Consider the following 17,309-nt stretch of genomic DNA (forward strand, 5'->3'; position numbering starts at 1 on the left):
GCGACCCCATGGACTGCAGCATGCCAAGCCTCCCTGTCCATCACCAGCTCCCGGAGTTTACTCAAACTCATGCCCATTGAGTCGGTGATGCCATCCAACCATCTCAACACCTAATATTGGAAACAAGCAAGTCGGGAGTGGACATTCTAAAAGGGAAAAAAAAATGCAAAGAAAAAAATGCTATAAGAGGGTAAAGTTGGGGCCGTGGAGACAAATGCATTCCTCCCTTCCGTCCAGCTAGGCGTTCCTGTTTGTAAATTTAACGAAATACGGAGACAGAAGGTCCTGGTGCAGCGTTTCATATTGACCAAAAATCCACCCAAGGGGAAGCAGTACAGCCTGGGTTGAACTGCGGAAACGAAACCTAAATCTGCGGGGTCAGGGCTGGTTTCAAAGACTGGGCTCTACAGAGCAACATCGAACTGGATAAAAGTTATCATTGATCTTTATTAGCACAATTTAAACTAATATGCACCTGCACATCCCTATATGCCCCGAGACCCGAACGGCTTCAAAATGCCTCGCTTATCTATATTCGAAACGGCGCTGGATGCTGTTTTCCATGTAACCAAAAGATGAAAGCGAACTTTATTTTGGCCTTGCTCGAAACCAGCGTCCTAGGGCCGAGACGCCAGACCTCGCGTTGGGAAAGCAGCTCGAGTCGGCGGGGACGCGCGCTAGACGCGAGGACTCGGCCGGCCCCGCCCAGCCAGTCCGCATTCCCAGCTGCCCTCGGCCGCCCCCAGGAGCGACGGGCCAGGCGCGGGAGGGAGGAAGCCGGAGCGCGCGGCGTCACAAAGCCGACCCAGAACGGGGAGACGGGCGCGGAGGTCAAGGGTACCCCAGGCGAACCCACAGACGAACAGCCCTCTTGGGGCGGGAGGTGCGCGCCCGCCCGCCCTCGCTCCGCCTCCCCTCCCCCCGCTGCCGTCGGGGCGGCAGCGTCGCGGCAGCTCGCGCGCCGCAAAGCGTCCTGGGAGAGCCGGCTCGCGCCGGAAGGACGCGCGGGCGCTCAGCGGCGACGAGGTTATAAAAGGGAAGGAGCCGGCGGCGGGCGGAAGTGGGCGGTTCAGCTGCTCCCGGCGCTGTTGTTTGGTGTTTGGGCCTCTGGAGGGGCGTTCTCTGGAGGACTGCCGGTGCAGGCCGCAGTGACAGGGCCGCTCGCCCCGCGCCCCCCGCCTGCCTCCCGGCTCAGAGTCCGCTCCCGGCCTCCGCGACCCGCAGGCCCAACATGGCGCAGGAGGTGTCGGAATACCTGAGCCAGAACCCGCGAGTGGCCGCCTGGGTGGAGGCGCTACGCTGCGACGGCGAGACCGACAAACACTGGCGCCACCGCCGAGAGTTCCTGCTCCGCAACGCCGGGGACCTGGTCCCCGCCGGCGGTGCTGCCTCCGCTCCCCGGGAGGAGGCCGCCGACGCCGAGAGCGGGACCCGCAATCGGCAGCTGCAGCAGCTCATCTCCTTTTCCATGGCCTGGGCCAACCACGTCTTCCTCGGGTGCCGGTGAGTGAGCCCGCGTCCCCCGTTTCCCGAGGCCCGGAGCCGTCGGCCGGGAGGGGGAGTGGTGAAGCGCGGGAATCCGCGGGACCTGCTGCCCTCTAAGGGTGAGAAGGGCGTCTCTGTCAGAAGCCGACACGATTCACGGTCTGGAGGTGCCCCCGTAGAGTGGGGAGCTGCCATTGGTGTCGTTGGCGATGAGCTGACAATGCTCTTCGAGGGGGAGAGACACTAAATCTAAATTAGGTTTGTAAGAAAGGGCCCCGCCTCCCAGACCCTGGGCGTTTGTGTGTGAAGTTCCAGGAAACCGAAAGTTCCTGGCGGTTGGTTCAGTTTCTTGTTTACTACCAGGAAATGCAGTTCCTGTGGCCTGCAGTTTTTGTACCCTAGAAGTGGCAGCGGAGCAAAAACACTTTCTGAAGCGTCTCTCCCTTCTTGTTACAGGTACCCTCAAAAAGTTATGGATAAAATACTTAGTATGGCTGAAGGCATCAAAGTGACAGATGCTCCAATCCATATCACAAGAGACGAACTGGTTGCCAAGGTGAAGAAAAGAGGGATATCGAGTAGCAATGGTTAGCAGATCATAGATGTGAACATACATAGGAGTTTAGAACTTAAGTTTGATGTAATTAGGAATGATCGTTATTACTAATTTTTAATGAGTTATAATTTTTATAATATTAATCAAGTTGGAATGTTAAATTATGTGTTTATGTGCTTTAGGCTTTGAATTTGATAGTTTCCTTTGACTGCCATGAGATTTCAAAGTGTCAAATGTTACCTATGCTGTTAATTTTTTAATGTTAGAAATTATTGATGTTACTCAAAGCTGTTTTGAGAATTAATGAAGTTATTCCACACTTTGTAAAGAATCTACAAATCCTGAAGTAATTTCACCTTACCTTGTGCCTTTGTTTTAATATGTGTTATCTGTCTTGTACATTTTGAGCTGATGTGTGTGTGTGAAGTAGACTTACATATCTGCTTTCCTTTTTTTCAGAAGGGGTAGAAGAGCCAGCCAAAAAACGAACCATAGAAGGGAAAAACAATTCTGCAGTTGAGCAAGATCGTCTGAAAATTCCTGCTAAAACATCAGCTCAGCAGGAGAGCAGCTCAACCTGTTCAGGTTCCTCTTCCAAATCAGAGAGTAGTGGGAACTCAGCTCGGAGCTCCAGCACCCCAAGTCAGAATAGCGCCACAAGTGATGGAGAGCGCGCAGTTGCCAGCCAAAGCAGCAGCAGTGCTGCCTCTCAGGTGACAGCAGTAGGGTCTGGAAAAGCTTCTGAACCAGAAGTTCCAGATAGGCATGGTTCAGCATCATTTGTTTCTTCATTGTTGAAATCCAGTGTGAATAGTCATGTAACCCAGTCCACTGATTCCAGACAACAAAGTGGATCGCCGAAAAAGAGTGCTTTGGAAGGCTCGTCCGCCTCAGTCTCTCAAAGCGTCTCAGAGATTGAGGTACCCTTGTTGGGCTCCTCAGGAAGCTCAGAAGTAGAGTTGCCACTGTTGTCTTCTAAAGCTAGTTCAGAGACAGCTTCCAGCGGGTTAACTTCTAAAGCCAGTTCAGAGGCAAGTGTTTCATCATCAGTTTCTAAAAACAGTTCATCATCAGGCATGTCTTCACTAACCCCCAAGAGCAACACCTCAGTGAACACAATGCTGACTTCCAAAAGCGCTTCACAGGTAGCTGCGTCACTGTTAGCTTCCAAGAACAGCTCCCAGACCAGTGGCTCTCTGGTCTCCAAAAACACTGCCATAGCAAGTGTGTCCCAGCTGGCTTCTAAGAGTAGTTCTCAGACCAGCACGGCACAGCTGCCTTCCAAAAGTACTTCACAGTCGAGTGAGAGTTCTGTCAAGTTCTCTTGTTGCAAGTTAACCAACGAAGATGTGAAACAGAAACAACCTTTTTTCAATAGACTGTATAAAACAGTGGCGTGGAAGTTGGTGGCTGTTGGTGGCTTTAGTCCCAGTGTGAATCATGGCGAGCTCTTAAACGCAGCTATTGAGGCTCTGAAAGCCACACTGGATGTGTTTTTTGTCCCGCTAAAAGAACTGGCAGATCTGCCTCAAAACAAGAGTTCTCAAGAAAGTATTGTTTGTGAATTGAGATGTAAGTCTGTGTATTTGGGCACTGGCTGTGGAAAAAGCAAAGAAAATGCTAAAGCAGTTGCATCAAGAGAAGCCTTGAAGTTATTTCTCAAGAAAAAGGTAGTGGTAAAAATATGTAAAAGGAAATACAGAGGCAGTGAAATAGAAGACTTAGTACTCCTCGATGAAGAATCAAGGCCTGTAAACTTGCCTCCAGCATTAAAACATCCTCAAGAATTACTGTAATATGTCCAAAATATCACTGTGTACATTACCTGGTATTTGAAGAAAAAAACTGGCTTACTTTTGTATATGAAACACAAGCTTTCACAAATTTTGTATTGCTTTTTTCCAGTTTTGCAGAAAATTTACATTCTAGTTCTCTTCACACAGTGGAAGTTGTAAATAATTTGTGAATGACAGTATACATTAAAAGGTTTATGCATTACCGGCATACCAGTATGCTGTTTTATTTGCTGAAGAAAATACTGTCTTCTATTTTTAATGACACGTTAGGTACGATGTGTAGTTCTGTAGTCTTGAAATTTTTGTACTACTTTCAATTTGGTGAAAAATGTATAAGTTGTCTACCATGCTTTTTCTTTTACTAGCTGAATAAACTTTCACATCAAAGAAAAGGGGACCATAGTATTTGAATGGCTGAAAGTCTGTGAAGCTTAAGGTTTTAAGAATGTTGCCCATAATATTGAACGTCTGTTAAAGAATAAAAGAGAAAATAGTTGCCTCAGACTATTTTTATGAGAAGTTGTAAGCATTTTTTAAGATATAAAGCAGTGTAAAATACTTGTTTATTTTATTCTGAAGTTGTTTGAAATTCACCATGATTTTGACCTCTGCAGATTCTTTAAGTGGGTTAATTTATGTTTTGAGGTAAACTACAATTTACCCTTTTTCTTAAAGACATAAATGTGGGTTTCTATATTAAGCATATTTTGTGACTACTATAATTAACGGATTGATTTGTTTAGATATTAAATGCTTTCAGCTATTTTACCTTTTCAAGAACTTGTGGTTTTTTGTTTTTTGTTGTTTTTTTTTTCACCCCTGAAGTCAGAACCAATTCTTGTGAATAGGCTTCATGTTACCAGTCGTCGTAAGTTACAACTGGGTAATTTTTCACAGCTTGATACAGTTTTCAGTGGGTAGTGAGGTTAACAGTTTGCAAATCTAGAAGCAGAACCAGGTGTTTTATTTTTGTTTACAAATCTCAGAAAAACACTGGGCAGGCAGTAGAAAAGCTAAGCTCAGCTCTTTAATGAGCCTGTTCAAGTGAATTACAGTTGTTGATAGTGAAATGAAGTCCTACTTCTGTGTCCTAGGTGATTCAGACTGGATTACTCTCTGGCTGCCTTCTGGCTTTCTAAAATTGCTGCACTTTGACCATAGATGTGATAATGTACCGAGAAAAACCAGGACATGACCTTTTACGTGGCAGTTGTGTTGGAGTAGGAAAATTGGACATAAATAGTAAAATTTAGGTATGCAGAAGCTATTTCTGTTTTATATTTTAAAAATAATAGAAGTACATATACTTGAAATAATCATTTTTATTTCACTAGATAACTTCGATTCATTTTTGAGCATGTTAAATTGGATACCAAAGTTTAAAATCCATATTCTGTGAATGGGTTGCCTTTATATATTGTGAGGAGCAGTAACATGAGTGTTGTGAAAGCTATTTTAATTACCTGTTTCCTCAGCCTTGTAATTTGTGGGTCAGTGATTACAAGAATAAATTTCTGTAATATATCTAAATTAGATGGTTTAATAATTGGCTAAATTTCAAGTTAATATAAAAGCAATTGAAAATGTTTTAAATTAAACATGGTAGAACTGGAGGAAGCTGCTTAGTGTAAAAACATCTAATTTATAAACACTTGCTATCACTTTATTAAAATTTAAAGAATCCCTGGTTTAAGAGAAATGCATATTTTACAGTTCTTCATAATAGCATAGGGCAGAAGAAAAGAATCTTTGGAATCTTGAGATAGAATCTTGGCTCTGCCTCTTTAAGTAGGCATGTAACTGGGAATTCAACATTTTGACTTCATCTGTAAAATAGACGAGCTGCCTCAGAACTGAGGGGAACAAACAAGGTAATACATGCAAAGCGCACCATAGCTGAGGAACTGCCTGGATGTGTGTTCTCATTTTCTCAGAATCTAATGAGTGGTTTTTATCATTTGGTCCATTTTCAGATGAAGAAACTGAAAAAGTAATGTGGTCAAAGACCAAATTCAAGACCCTACCTGATTCCAGAGTCCAAGCTTTCACTGTGTTTTATTGCTTAATGATCTTTCTCACTTCTCTGAAGGCTAACATTCCTGAAAATTCCTCTGGTTTCCTACTAGTTTTAAGTGACCACATCATTCTAAAGGCTCATTTCCTTGAACTGAGTCACTTAGCCTTTATATTTGTACTGCTTCTCCTTAGTACTTGCATGTTTTGAATATTCTTAACTAGGGAATTGTCCCATATGGGTGCAGTTGAAGTTTGCTAATAATAAAATAATTTGCAATCAAGTTTACTGAATAAAATGACATATTGAGATGGGAAATTCTGGTTTTTCTTCTGAGAGAAGATGATGTCCTAAAACTAATTTCCCTTGATGGTGCTAAAGTCCAGGAATTTTTTTTTTTCCAATAGAGTTGACTTTAAAAAATGGGATTGTTACAAGTTTTTAACCCAAATTTTGGGGGCCTTCCACTGCTGCCATTGGATAAAATAATTGTCATGAGGATAACATGCAATTCCAAGGCTTTTGATACATTATCAAAAACATGCTCCATTTTAAATTAGATATAAAAGGGCCATCCATTTTCCTTGCCAAGTACAACTTTCCTTGGTACAGATTTCTCCTTTCTCTTTGATTTCCTGAGCAATGGCAATGAGAAGGTAACCAAAGCAAGCAGGGGCTGGGAACCAGGTCTGTCTTCCATCTTGTGTTGTTTAAGAGGAATTTTCAACTTTGTCTTAAAAAGTGGTGCCATCTATTGACTCACTTCCTAGATGCTGGCAAATCAATGGGTATCTGTTTAAGCATGACTTAAATTTGTGTGGTTGATGATTAAAGGAATTCTTTGTAGCTTTCTCCTGTTTAAACAAATAAATAAAGGCAGGGTTGTCAAGTCACTAATGTTGCTACTCCCTCTGCAAAAGAAAAGGATAGAAATTTCAGTGAATACAGCTTAGTTGCCATTCAGCTAGAACCATTCCTTTCTCCATTTCTTCCCATATTACCAGCTTTGCTCTCCACTTTTTTGTTTTTTCTTTAAAAAGACTATTGGAGAAAGATCATTGTCTTAAAGTACTAATTTTTAAATTTCTCTTTATTCCTTTGTGGTTTACACAGCAAGAAAAATAGTCTATTTAGTGGACAAGGTCCCAAACAAAACTGACTAGCTTGGTGTGGGGGTGGGGGGAGGGGGGGTGGTGCAGGGAGGTGGCAGAAGGTAATACCAAACAGGAAGGGTTAGATACAGGATATTGCTTTGAGTAAAAACTAGAGATTTCATATGCCAATCCTTAAACACTTCCTGTGATCTTGAAATTTTCATGAGTAGAATCAGAATTCTTGCAAGGTGTTAGGAACAACCACACTAACAGCATAAACAGCATACATAGCTATAAAGCTGTACTATGATACAGAAGGGGCACTGTTTTATATATATTCATATAACGTACATAAAACTTGAAGTGTAAATACAAATGTGCAAGAAGATGATCACCTAGTGTTTTCCTTATGACTGTTTTCAAGTTTGTCAGTTTAGCAGGGCTTGGATATTAAAATGAGAAAATCCAAACTCTGAATATGCAATCAGTGGTTTTCAAACTTTTAGTCACATTTCTTAAAAGGTGGAATCCTGTGTGTAAAATTGACAGGAGCCGACCTACTTAGAAAGAGGGCAGCCATACCCCATGGCTGAATTCCTCTACCTTCTGTTCTCAATTCCTTAGCATCTCCTTGGACTGAAAAGAAGGGGGTTTAGCAATGGATGAGACCTTGTGTAGATGCCAGCTTCCTTCTGCAACAGGTATTACAATGGATGGAGCAGAAAGCCTCTAATTTACTCTGGAACTAATCTGTTTTAAAGTAAATGTGATTAGAATTTGCAGTTAGTAGAGACTCAGGCTATAGGGACCATCAAATGAATTAACATTTAGATAACTCCCAAAATAGCTATCATTTTTTTCTTTTTGTGAAATATAATTGCAGAAGTTCATATATAGTGACAGTGAAGCCGCTCAGTCATGTCCAACTCTTTGCGACCCTATAGACTGTAGCCTACCAGGCTCCTCTGTCCATGGGATTTTCCAGGCAATGGTACTGGAGTGGGGTGCCATTTCCTTCTCCAGGGGATCTTCCCAACCCAGGGCTCAAACCCGGGTCTCCCACATTGTAGACAGACACTTTACTGTCTGAGCCACCAGAGAAGTCCAAGTTCATATATAAAGCCTAGTAATTATAAATGCCCACATAATGAGATCATCTAGGTCAAAAAACAATACTATCAGCACTGCAAGAAGTCACTACGAGGATAGCTACCATTCATTGGGTGCCTACAATACGCTGATGCTTCATAACGACTTACTTAAGTCAGTCTCCTTTCCCGTAGGTGAATTGCTGTTGTTGATCCTATTTCACAAATGAGAAAACTGATGACCATTTTGACTTGTTCTCCTCAAATAACAGGCTGAGTAAATGTTGAGGTAGGGACTCAAATCCAGTGTTCTAGAAGACTAAACAATGTTCAGTCGTTCAGTCATGTCCGACTCTCTGCGACCTCGTGAACCACAGCATGCCAGGCCTCCCTGTCCATCACCAACTCCTGGGGTCTACCCAAACCCATGTCCATTGAGTCAGTGATGCCATCCAACCATCTCATCCTCTGTCATCCCCTTCTCCTCCTACCCTCAATCTTTCCCAGCATCAGGGTCTTTTCAAATGAGTCAGCTCTTTGCATAAAGCGGCCAAAGTTTTGGAGTTTCAGCTTCAACTTCAGTCCTTCCAATGGACACCCAGGGCTGATCTTTAGGATGGACTAGTTGGATCTCCTTGCAGTCCAAGGGACTCTCAAGAGTCTTATCCAACACCACAGTTCAAAAGCATCAACTCTTCGACTCTCAGCTTTCTTTATAGTCCAACTCTCACATCCAAACATGACTACAGGAAAAACAATAGCCTTGACTAGACGGACCTTTGTTGACAAAGTAATGTCTCTGCTTTTTAATATGCTGTCTAGGTTGGTCATAACTTTTGAGTTGGTTCTAATTTGGGGCACTGAATGTCAACCAGTGAGACATGCTGTCCCATGATACTTGTTTGTATCCTAGAAAATAGTAAGTGTAATCACACTTTGAAGGAAATTTGAAAAATTTTATTTAATAATTTAAATTAGGAAGCTTCTAAAGAAGTAAACTTAAAAGGAAGTTGCTCATATGTATCTGAAATAACTGTTGGGAAATAGTTTCTAGACATTCTATTTGTAGAATTTTAAAGGGACAGTCTACAGAGGCAGTGGTATAATCGACGATGTAACCAATGGTTGAAACAAATTTCATATGCAATAAAACCCATCCTATTAGGCTTTACCATTTGTTTGTTGTTAAATCTTTTTCTACACTAGCTGATTTAAAAAAAAGAGGATTGTCATGAAATAAAAACTAACAGGTTCGCAGAAACATCTCTAGTCAGTCTTACCTGTGTGCACTGTGGTGGACTGCTTAATGAACACACATGCTCAGTGGCTTGCAGTTTGGAAACCAATATGGGATAAAGTATGTGTACCTTTGTCATCACTTTTCATTTCAAAATGTTGAATGCAATGAACAAGAGAGATATGATACAGGTAAAATAGGTAAAATCAAAACACTTTTTGAAAACTCATTCTTTTCCCCTGAAATTGGCATTCTCTGGCGGTCATTCCACCATCATGGCTCATATAGGAAAGGAGAGAAGGATAAGGGGACTTCAGGAAAGTCCATACAGGACTTTCAAGGAAGTGAAAATGCACCATTCCAGCCCTGGCAGATTTTGAAGAGGGTCAAAAGATGGAATTTAGCTGAGCTAAAGATGATGCTGTTAAAGTGCTGCATTCAATATGCCAGCAAATTTGGAAAACTCAGCAGTGGCCACAGGACTGGAAAAGGTCAGTTTTAATTCCAATGCCAAAGAAAGGCAATGCCAAAGAATGTTCAAAATACTGTACAAGTGCAATCATTTCACACTCTAGCAAAATAATGCTCAGAATTCTCCGAGCCAGGCTTCAAACCGTACATGAACTGAGAAATTCCAGATGTTCAAACTGAATTTATAAACAATAGAGGAACCAGAGATCAAATTGCCAACATCTGTTGAATCATAGAAAAAGAAAGAGAATTCCATAAAAATATCTGTTTCATTGACTATGCTAAAGCCTTTGACTGTGTGGATCACAACAAACTGGAAAATTCTTAAAGAGATGGGAATACCAGACTGTCTGACCTTCCTCGTGAGAAACCTGTGTGCAGGTCAAGAAGCAACAGTTAGAACCAGACACAGAATAATGGACTGGTTCAAAACTGGGGAAGGAGTACATCAAGGCTGTATATTGTCACCCTGCTTATTTAACTTATATGCAGAGTACATCATGCGAAATGCTGGACTGGATGAAGCACAAGCTGGAATCAAGATTGCTGGGAGAAATATCAATAACCTCAGATATGCAGATGACACCACCCTTATGGCAGAAAGTGAAGAAGAACTAAAGAGCCCCTTGATGAAAGTGAAAGAGAAGAGTGAAAAATCTGGCTTAAAACTCAACACTCAAAAAATGAATATCATGGTATCCGGTCCCATCACTTCATGGCAAATAGATGGGGAAATGAAAGTGACAGACTTTATTTTCTTGGGCTCCAAAATCACTGCAGACGGTGACTGCAACCATGAAATTAAAAGACACTTGCTCCTTGGAAGAAAAGCTATGACCAACCTAGACAGTGTATTCAAAAGCAGAGACATTACTTTGCCAACAAAAAGGTCTGTCTAGTCAAAGCTATGGTTTTTCCAGTAGTCATGTATGGATGTGAGAGTTGGACCGTAGAGAAGGCTAAGCACCAAAGAACTGATGCTTTTGAACTGTAGTGTTGGAGAAGACTCTTGAGAGTCCCTTGGACTGCAAAGAGATCAAACTAGTCAATCCTAAAGGAAATCAATCCTGAATATTCATTAGAAGGACTAAAGCTGAAGCTCCAATACTTTGGCCACCTGATGCAAAGAGCCGACTCATTTGAAAAGACCCTGATCTTGGGAAAGATTGAGGGCAGTAGAAGGGGATGACAGAGGTCGGACCAGATGGTTGGATGGCATCACCAACTCAATGGACAGGAGTTTGAGCAAGCTCCAGGAGATAGTGAAGGACAGGGAAGCCTGGTGTGCTGCAGTCCATGGGGCTGCAGAGTTGGACATGACTGAGTGACTGAACAACATCATCAAAAGAGGGGGAGAGGGAATTTGAGACAAGTGGATCCTGAGGGGACATGGATTTCACCTGTGTCAGTACCGCAGCAGTGGCAGTAATGACAGTCTCCATGTATGAGCCTGCCTCATCTATCCCCTGCCTGTAATCAGAGAATGCATCCTTCCTTAGGAGGGCCCAAGAGATCGAAACAAAGAGGGCTTGAGCAAGAAATCTCCATCGTCTTATCCTGCCAGAGATGCTTCGTTTTGGGGTGACTTTTCAAAGTCTGGGAAGATAGTATAAAAGTAAAGATAACAAATTGAATTCATAGTATTAATCCTTTGGTAAGATTTAGAAATACGTTTTATGATCCTTGGGATATTTTGTGTGTTTTTGTTTTTCAAGGTGTTCAAAATAAATATGGCATATTAGAGGAGGGAAAGAAAGAAACCAACAACCTTAAATCCAAAGCTGCTGAGTTGCACAACACCAGGGGGCAGCATTCATGTGGAGTTCTGTGGATGTTGTGCCGGACACTGAAGTCCTTGGAGTGTGAAACAAGGTGACCCTTTTTGGAATTTCTGAGATTGCTGTACAAGTAAACTTAGAAAATTCTTACTTTAAAAAAATAATTTGAAAGAAATACTGGTGGTTTTATGAAGCACATCATGAAAATCCCAACTGTTCTTGGGGGCAGCATATGCTAAAGTGACTTGATAATGCTGGGGGCACTATTTATACCTGGTCAGGTATTACTTTGGTCAACACATTGTTCTATGGGAGAAATTATTTCAAGACAGTAGACTAAAAGATCATACCAGGTGAAGTAAAGGCTACTTGAGTTATGATAAAGAATTGTGCCTTACCACTGAGCAAGACATTGTGTGGAAGCTTGTACAACTTTAAAATGAGTTCTGCAGAGCAGGTTGATAAATTAAGATGATTAACTTATTTAGTGATATCGGATCACAAGTACTTCCTCAACCATTTAATCCCAAGAAGTCTAGTAAGGGAACCTCTTTTTACTCCACAAACCCTTAAATAAGAGACCGTAAGGGTCAAGTAACAGAAGCGAAATGGAAGCTTCGATGGCAAACAAGTTGTTGACAGTTTTTCAAGACTTCGTTCGGAGCATAATAGATAGGACAGAATTGCAAGTCTGCCCTAAAGAGGCTGGAGGGCGTGGAAATAGATGGAAAGTAAGTGCTCTATGGCTGACTTCATTTACCTGTTGCCTGCTTGACCTCGAAATTGTTGAAAGTCAGCTTCTCACTGTTGAGCAAAATACACCTTAATGTTGTAGCTGTCAGGTATAGCTGGACAAATGGTCAAAAGGCATGCATAACTATTCAAGCAATCATCTATACATTCTTTATAGTTATATAAGTATATAATAGCTAAATAACCCTAGGCATTTGAAAAATCACGTTAACTTTAAACACCTAGAATGTCAGTGCAAGTATCTAAGAGTGTAAAAGGTTCATGAGGAACATGGCAACACACATTCTGCTGCAGAGAATATGTAAATTTCTCAAATCAGTTCTGTTTAAAGAAAAAAAACAAATTTACAAATCTTGATTTCGTGTACTTCAAAGAAAAATTTTATTTGGAAAGACTATCTTTATTCCATTATATTACCACTTTCAAAACATTTTTAGGGCACCTCGTTTGGAATGGCCTTTTGTTCCAGAAGCATATTCTTTTGAATTGCCTTAGCGATTTAGTGGTAGAAAATATTTGTATTTTGTTGATTGACTTGATTTTTATTTACTTGAGTTTACGGTACAAAGTACACTTATCAGACAGGTCCTCGAATATTCTTATCAGGTTAGAAGATTCCCAAGCCCTCACTTCAGAGTTTAGAGCTGCGGGATCAGAACAAAGGGGAGTTACTTCTGAGTTTCCAGAGTGGGCAATAGCTCTTAGATCAGCTAAGAGGTGGTCTTGAGCTGGGCATGTTGATTGACATCTGAACTGAGACCATGAGGCTTGAGGGGGAGAGAGGTGCGAGGGGAGTGGGGGGTGGGGATAGTATAATAAAGTTCTCAGGGCCTCAGGGGTCATTCTCCAGAGGGATGTTTTAACCACAGAAAGGGAAAGGTGTGCTGGTACAGATGTTCTGTAGGTTGACTTAAAGAAAAATTAGCTATTGTGATGCCCCGTAAGTTCTTCCCAGGGCCCACACTGTAAGAGGATGGTAATTACAACCACCCAGCCATCCAGGTGCTGGAGAACACCCTCTTCCCATTCTCAGTCTTTTCCTCCAACAGCATCTCAAATGATTATGCCCCGGAAAGAAAAGAGGGCAAGGGCTTTACCTTAGACACTTCCCTAGACAAGTGATCAGAACAGGCTGGTGCTGGAACCTTTCCCACAAAGCACTTACCTCTTATTTTTCTTCCTCCTGGATGTCAGGCTGCTCCCAGATGACGCGGCTCTTTGCTCTTCATGGTATGGACACCTTTGCCACCAGACGTCTGCAGATTAAATCCACTGGGGAGTGGCTGCTGAATAGCGTTAACAATCTCACTTTGCCATCATCTTTGGGTTACGATGAAGAATTGTGCCTTACCACCGAGCAAGACATTGTGTGGAAGGTAAGGAGGTGTTAGTCGCTCAGTTATGTCCAACTCTTTGCGACCCCATGGACTGTAGCCCGCCAATCTCCTCCGTCCATGGGATTCTCCAGGCAAGAATGCTGGAGTGGGTTGCCATTCCCTAGTTTTTTGGTCATCACAGACTTCCTGGAGAGGACTGTTCTCATTAAAATAACCTCCAATGTTTTGTTCCATTCTGATAATTAAGAGATGGCCATCACAAACACAGTATGTGCTCTAAAATCCAACATGACCTATAAAAAGAGTAAATCGTTCAATCAATAAAATTGGCAAAATATCAGCAAAAAAAAAAAAAAAAAGACTTGTGACATAATAACCAGTGGATGTCACACTAATGAAAAGGGGGAGGAGAGAGCCAGTTCTCTCTTTTGGACAAAGTTCATCTTAGAAGAGTCTGATAGCAGCCTAGCTCTCTAAATCTTTTCCCTCCTTCCTTGAGAAAAATCTTCATATTGTGCACAACCCTCTGCCTCCAGGAGGCAGCATTAGGGCATTGATTTCTCAGGGAATAAAAAACGTAGGGAACACAGATAAATATGTTATTCATCAAACATGTACTGGGCATCTTATCTGCCAAACACCTAAGGAGTTTACATTGACTGGAGAATGGAATGGTGCTAACAGGTTTCAGGAGCAAAGCTGCCTACTTCCAATTCTGCCAGTAGTTCAAGCTGCAACAACGTGATCTCTTCCAAATATGTCAGCCTTCGTGATTTTCTCTGTATTTCTCACTTCCAGCCCCTCTTTCTGTGATCAGCCCTCCCTTTAGATGGATGATAGTTTAGGAAATGCTCTGATCGCTTCCAAATGAAGCAAAAGAATGGTTACTATTGGTTACGCTATTTTCTTAAAATTACAGACAGCATGTCAGACTTTTCTCTTCCCAATGTCTTTGTAGGAATTTATTTGTTTTCCTCTGGGCTGCAATGCCTAAATTATCTGATCCTTTACAGAAGAGGTCTGCTGACCCTTCATCTTACCGGTCATTATCCTTGTTTGAACAAACTCAAAAAATTCCAGACGGTACATGAAAGGCTTCTGTCTGATTTTTGATCACCCTGGCCTCATTCTCTTCTTTTCAGGACTTTAACACTTGCTGCATCCTTTCCCTGCAATGCCTCTAAAGGCTCATTCTCATCCTTTGGGTCTTATCTCAGATATCCCTAACTCTTTTGATTTTTTCACTGGAGTAGGTTGCCATTTCCTTCTGCAGGAGATCTTCCTGACTCAGGGATCAAACCTGAGTCTCCTACATTGCAAGCAGACTCCTTACCGTCTGAGCGACCAGGGCATAAATATCACTAACTCTTAATAGAGTATCCCTTATCCCAAGGAATCACAGGTCCTTCTTTATTACCTTCATAATTATCTTATTTTTTGCTTAGTCATGTTTTCCTCGACTAGTATGGAGGCTTCATGAAACCAGGCACCTTACTGTCTTGTTTGTCAGCGACTGGCACTTAAGTAGGTGCTTGGTAATTTTAAAAATTGTAGTAAAATACACAAAACACAGAATAAGCCATTTTTAAGTGTACGGTTCGGTGGCATTAAATACATTCATATTGTTGAGCCTCATCGATACCATCCATTTCCAGAACTTTGTCAGCCCTGTGCCTTCTCCCCCTGGCAACTGCTGTATTCTACTTTCTGTCTTTATGGATGTGACTACTCTAGGTACTATATGTGGAATGTCTCTATGTGGAAACCTATGGGTCCTTTTGTAACTTGCTTATTTCATTTAGCATAACACTTTCAAGTACTGTCCCGACTGTAGCACATATCAGACTTGCCTACCTTTTCAAGACTTCCTTTTCCTTTCCTTTCCTTTATACGTACATATTGCACACTTTGTTCATCCATTCATCCATCGATGAACACTAGGAATTTCTTAATTAGAAATCTAAATTAGGCTTAATTGAGTTTTAAAATCACAACTAGCTAACTAACGAACAATTAGTATGTGCTTAATTTTATACCTAAAATCCCACTTGCAAAGCCAAGAAAGTAATCAGCATGTGCACTGAATTCTACTGGGGACAAGAAAAAAGGTAAGAATATATCACCTGTTTTGGAAATATTCATAAGTCCTTTTGCATCAGACTACTTTTATTGTCAAAGAAGTGTTAACCCCTCAGTTGTGTCTGACTCATTGCAACTCCATGGACTGTAGACCTCTAGGCTCCTCTGTCCATGGGATTCTCCAGGCAAGGATACTGGAGTGGGTTGCCATTCCCTTCTCCAGGGGATCATTCCTACCCAGGGATCAAACCTGGGTCTCCTGCATTGTAGGCATATTTTTTGCTATCTGAGCCACCAGGAAAGCCCATTTATTGTTAAAACAGAATACAAATGCGATTTCATTTCATTTTCTTAATTTAAAAACAGCACCTAGATAGGCAGGCAATGGTTTATTAATTAACAGCAATCTTCTTAAAAAATCATCTTGTGTTACCTAGATAAAATTTCAGTTTCACAGTTATGAAGCCAAGGTTAAAGGAAGAACTGAAAGAACAAGTTGCCTGAACACGAGGAAAATGTAATAGAGGAAAATAAAGAGAAATCTGGATTTTATTTATCTGATTACATCAAGGGAAGTAGAAAATTGAAGAGGATCAGAATATGCCACCCTCAAATATGCCACTTTGGCATAAGGATTGTTTTGAGTTGAGGGCAACTAAGAAGCAGCAGATGCAAGAAAAACTCTGCTCGCCCCTTTTCTGTCTAAAAGCAGAGCACAAACTTCCTTTTGTGAGGGTGTCACCCTCTCCTGGACCAGGAAGGGAAAAACAACATTTGTCATGAGTGATGGAGTTGGTGCGAAGATGAGTCCACATAAATAAAACCTTTCTCAGTAACCCATCTCCCATGACTATCCTCCTATATTTATTTTCCTACAACTTACCACCCACAGAAGTCCAAACCCCTTTCACTTTGTCTTGTCACTTCTCTAGGACTTAGTAACCATTGTTAAGATGGTATATAAGCCCTCTGCGTTTAATTGATTCTTTGGATATTCACTTTATATGAAGGTCTCCATGCATGTGAAAATATTAAAATATTAACATCAAACAAACAAAGAAGGCTGAGTGCCAAAGAATTGATGCTTTCAAACTATAGTTTTGGAGAAAGTTTGAGAGTTTCTGGGACTGCAAGGGGAGCAAACCAGTTAATCCTAAAGGAAATCAACCCTGAATATTCAGTGGAAAGACTGATGCTGAAGCTGAAGTTTCAATACTTTGGCCACTTGATGTGAAGAGTCCACTCATTGGAAAAGACCCTGATGCTGGGAAAGATTGAGGGCAAAAGGAGACGGGGGTGACAAAGGATGAGATGGTTGGATGGCATCACCAACTAAATGGGCATGAGATACAGCAAACTCCGGGGGATAGTAAAGGACAGGGAAGCCTGGCATGATGCAGTTCATGGGATCGAGAAGAGTCAGAAACGACTTATTGACTGAATAACAACATCAAACAAAATTTGTATGCCTTTTCTCCTGTGTGTGTCTTTTGTCAGTCTTATTCACAGGCCCCAGGCACAAAAACCTAAGATGAGAGTTTTCATCCTCTACATAATAATTTGAGAACTTAATCCACAAGGCATTTGCTCAGTGAGTTTTCTTTTAATGAGGAAGGAACAG

The 17,309-nt window shown here is 41.7% G+C and overlaps 1 protein-coding gene across 2 annotated transcripts; it reads left to right on the forward strand.

Moving 5' to 3' along the window:
* Positions 1-4,614, forward strand: CDKN2AIP (CDKN2A interacting protein). Of its 2 annotated transcripts, none has more exons than XM_069573180.1 (3): positions 1-1,503; positions 1,942-2,041; positions 2,501-4,614. In XM_069573180.1, the coding sequence occupies exons 1-3, from the start codon at positions 1,232-1,234 to the stop codon at positions 2,507-2,509; spliced, it is 381 nt and encodes a 126-aa protein (XP_069429281.1). In that variant the 5' UTR covers positions 1-1,231; the 3' UTR covers positions 2,510-4,614. The 2 variants fall into 2 exon arrangements, with proteins under 2 accessions (XP_069429281.1, XP_069429280.1); XM_069573179.1 differs by having other exon boundaries at positions 434-1,503; positions 1,942-2,072.
* Positions 4,615-17,309: the final 12,695 nt, after the last annotated feature.

The sequence above is a fragment of the Ovis canadensis genome, chromosome 26 (genome assembly GCF_042477335.2).
Source record: "Ovis canadensis isolate MfBH-ARS-UI-01 breed Bighorn chromosome 26, ARS-UI_OviCan_v2, whole genome shotgun sequence".
NCBI classification, from domain to species: Eukaryota; Metazoa; Chordata; class Mammalia; order Artiodactyla; family Bovidae; genus Ovis; species Ovis canadensis.